This window comes from Chrysochloris asiatica, unplaced genomic scaffold, assembly GCF_000296735.1.
Source record: "Chrysochloris asiatica unplaced genomic scaffold, ChrAsi1.0 scaffold00154, whole genome shotgun sequence".
Lineage (NCBI taxonomy): Eukaryota > Metazoa > Chordata > Mammalia > Afrosoricida > Chrysochloridae > Chrysochloris > Chrysochloris asiatica.
In genome coordinates, this window is record NW_006408672.1 from 7,792,806 (window position 1) to 7,795,359 (window position 2,554).

At 38.3% G+C, this 2,554-nt stretch overlaps 1 protein-coding gene across 1 annotated transcript in view; it reads left to right on the top strand.

Moving 5' to 3' along the window:
* Positions 1-937, top strand: part of HMGN1 (high mobility group nucleosome binding domain 1) — an 8,142-nt gene extending 7,205 nt beyond the window's left edge. Inside the window, exon 6 of the mRNA XM_006870841.1 lies at positions 554-937. Coding sequence (XP_006870903.1) covers positions 554-601 — 48 coding nt within the window. The 3' untranslated portion in view covers positions 602-937. The remainder of the gene's footprint in view (positions 1-553) is intronic.
* The last annotated feature ends 1,617 nt before the right edge of the window (positions 938-2,554 follow it).

The following is a 2,554-nucleotide window of genomic DNA, read 5'->3' on the forward strand; positions in this document are numbered from 1 at the left end:
CAACCTCCTCCGTGCATCATCATTAAACAGTATTTGCTTCTGTTTTCTGGTTTTTGTTGTGCTTGTTCTTTGAGTTGTGTCGACATTTTATCTCAACTTTTTTAAATTTTACATCCTAACTATTCCATGTTGAGCCGTATGTAATAAAACTACTGTTTGCATCCATATTAACGAATATAGTCTCAGTTATGTAGGGAAAACAAAAATGTGATCTCCAGTACATGCTATTTAATTATCTTTTAAAAACTTAGTTGTTACATATAAAGGAGCCCTGGTGGCACATTGGTCAAGATCTTTGACTGCTAACTGATAAGTCAATGGTTCAAACCTACCATCTGCTCTGAGAAAGGTGGCAATCTGTTTCCATACAGGTTTACAACCTTGGAAACTATGGAGCAGTTCTACTTTATTGCTCTGACATGGAATTAGCTTGATTGATGTGGGTTTGGGTTTTTTTCTTAGAGTTTCAATATAAAACGTATATTGAGGTAAATGCTAAAGATAGATCACAGTACAAACAAAAATCAAACATTTTTTTTCCTTTGATTTCTAGAGTCCAGCCTCTGATGAAGCAGGAGAGAAAGAAGCCAAGTCGGATTAATGTTTGTCTACCATGTCGTATCAGTGGGTCCTGTATTCTATCTCTCTTCTTGTACAATCCAGAGGAATATTTTTATCAACTATTTTATAAATGCAAGTTTTTTAGTAGCTCTAGAAACATTTTTAAGATGGAGGAAATCCCACTTCATCCCATTTTTTTAAATGTAAATGCTTTTTTTAAGAGGTGAAATCATTTCCTGGTTGTTTATTTTTTGGTACAACCAGAAAATAGTGGGATGTTGACTGGTGGGAGGTTTTGACTATCTTGGGTGTCACCTTAACATTCCATTGGGGGTGGGGGGAGTTTTATATCCCATAGTTCAAAGCATATTAAATGGCAATTGGGAATCATGGTCATGCGTTTGTGTGACTTGAACATTTTAAATTCTTTCCATGCTGTTTTTCAGTAGAATTGTTCCACTCATCCTGACTGCCTGTCAGACTATGTGCGTTCTGTGACATCTTTGGTCGTGGTAGTCCTGTTTTCCTCATAACATTGTTACGTGCTGTGAAAGCTTGAAAATTTGAGTGTGTAGTGTGTGTGATGTTAAATTGTGAAAATTAGTAGGACTTATGACTGTCAAAAATTGAAGATATTGGTACTTGAAAGTTTTAGTACAAAGGAAAATTTGCCTCCAAATTTAAATTTGGAAAGTCACTGGAATTTAGAAAATAATTATAACTACATGGCTCTTAGATTTTTGGTACATACATTAAGAATTGTATACAAATTGTTCATAATGTCTCTCTGTACTGACTTTTAAACAATAAAATACCACTTATGAAAGAATGTTTTCAAGTGCATGCATAGAATTGTTTGGTCTTCTGAAATTTTTGTGGGGTTTTTTTTTTTTTTTTAATCTAAATCGGTGAAATGTTTATTTATTTAATACTTGAGCACCTACATATTGCTTAATGTTTGTTTGGGCAATAGCCAGCTACATACACATCTGTGGGTCTGGTGACCAACTAGCTTGAGTGCTAGGACTCCAGACCCTCATCTTGAGATCAGAGATCTGGACCTTAAAGTCACCCTGTCTGCGGCAATGGAAGCCCAGGCCCAAACTCTCAGTCCCCCTCTGTTCCCATGTGACATGATGGATCTAGTGCCCATTTTACCAAATGTGGTTTTGTCATGCACTAATCTAATGGGCGCTTCAGAACTGAACAGTAGCCCTCAGTTCCCTTGGGCTGTACCTACTTTCCCTGGGATGCTTACAGACATGCTCCCTACAGCTAGCTTAGCAGCTCTAGACAGCCAGGTAGGACCCAGTTGCCTGAGGTGTTTGCAGCAAGCGCTGCTGAGTCCCACAGAACAGATGTTCATGCAACATCCAAATCAACATACTGTGTTTCACGGAACATAACTGTGGACATTAAGTGACTAATACCACCTGTATTTTAGGAGTCCTGGTATGGCACTGTAAAATAAGCAGAGATGCAAGATTGGTTTGAACAATTATATTGGTTTAATGAAATGTCCCCTGAAGCAAAGTAAATGTGTAGCGCTGTGGGCTAATTCGTCAGACTACAAAGTCATTTGAACTGCAAGGTTAGTGGTTCAACCAGTTGCTCCTTGGAAACCCTATACAGGGTCGCTGTGGGTCAGAATCAACTTGATGGCACTTGACAGACTTGCAAATATAAAAGAAGCTAGAACTATGTCTACTATGTTATATGCGCAGTATTTGAGAATTGCTTTCACATATGTGTTATGTATGTTGAGTGATGTCAACTCCTGACTCAGCAACTCAGGTTTCTGAAGAGCAGCTTGTAGGTTTGAACTGCTGACCTTGCAGTTAGCAATTTAGTACTTATCCTATAGCACCACACAAGGAACCCATGTTATATATGTTAGTGCCGTTGAGCTGGTTCCAATTCAGCAACCCTGAATAGAGTTTCTAAGGAGCAACTGGGGGATTTGACCCACCAACCTTACATGTATACTGGAATT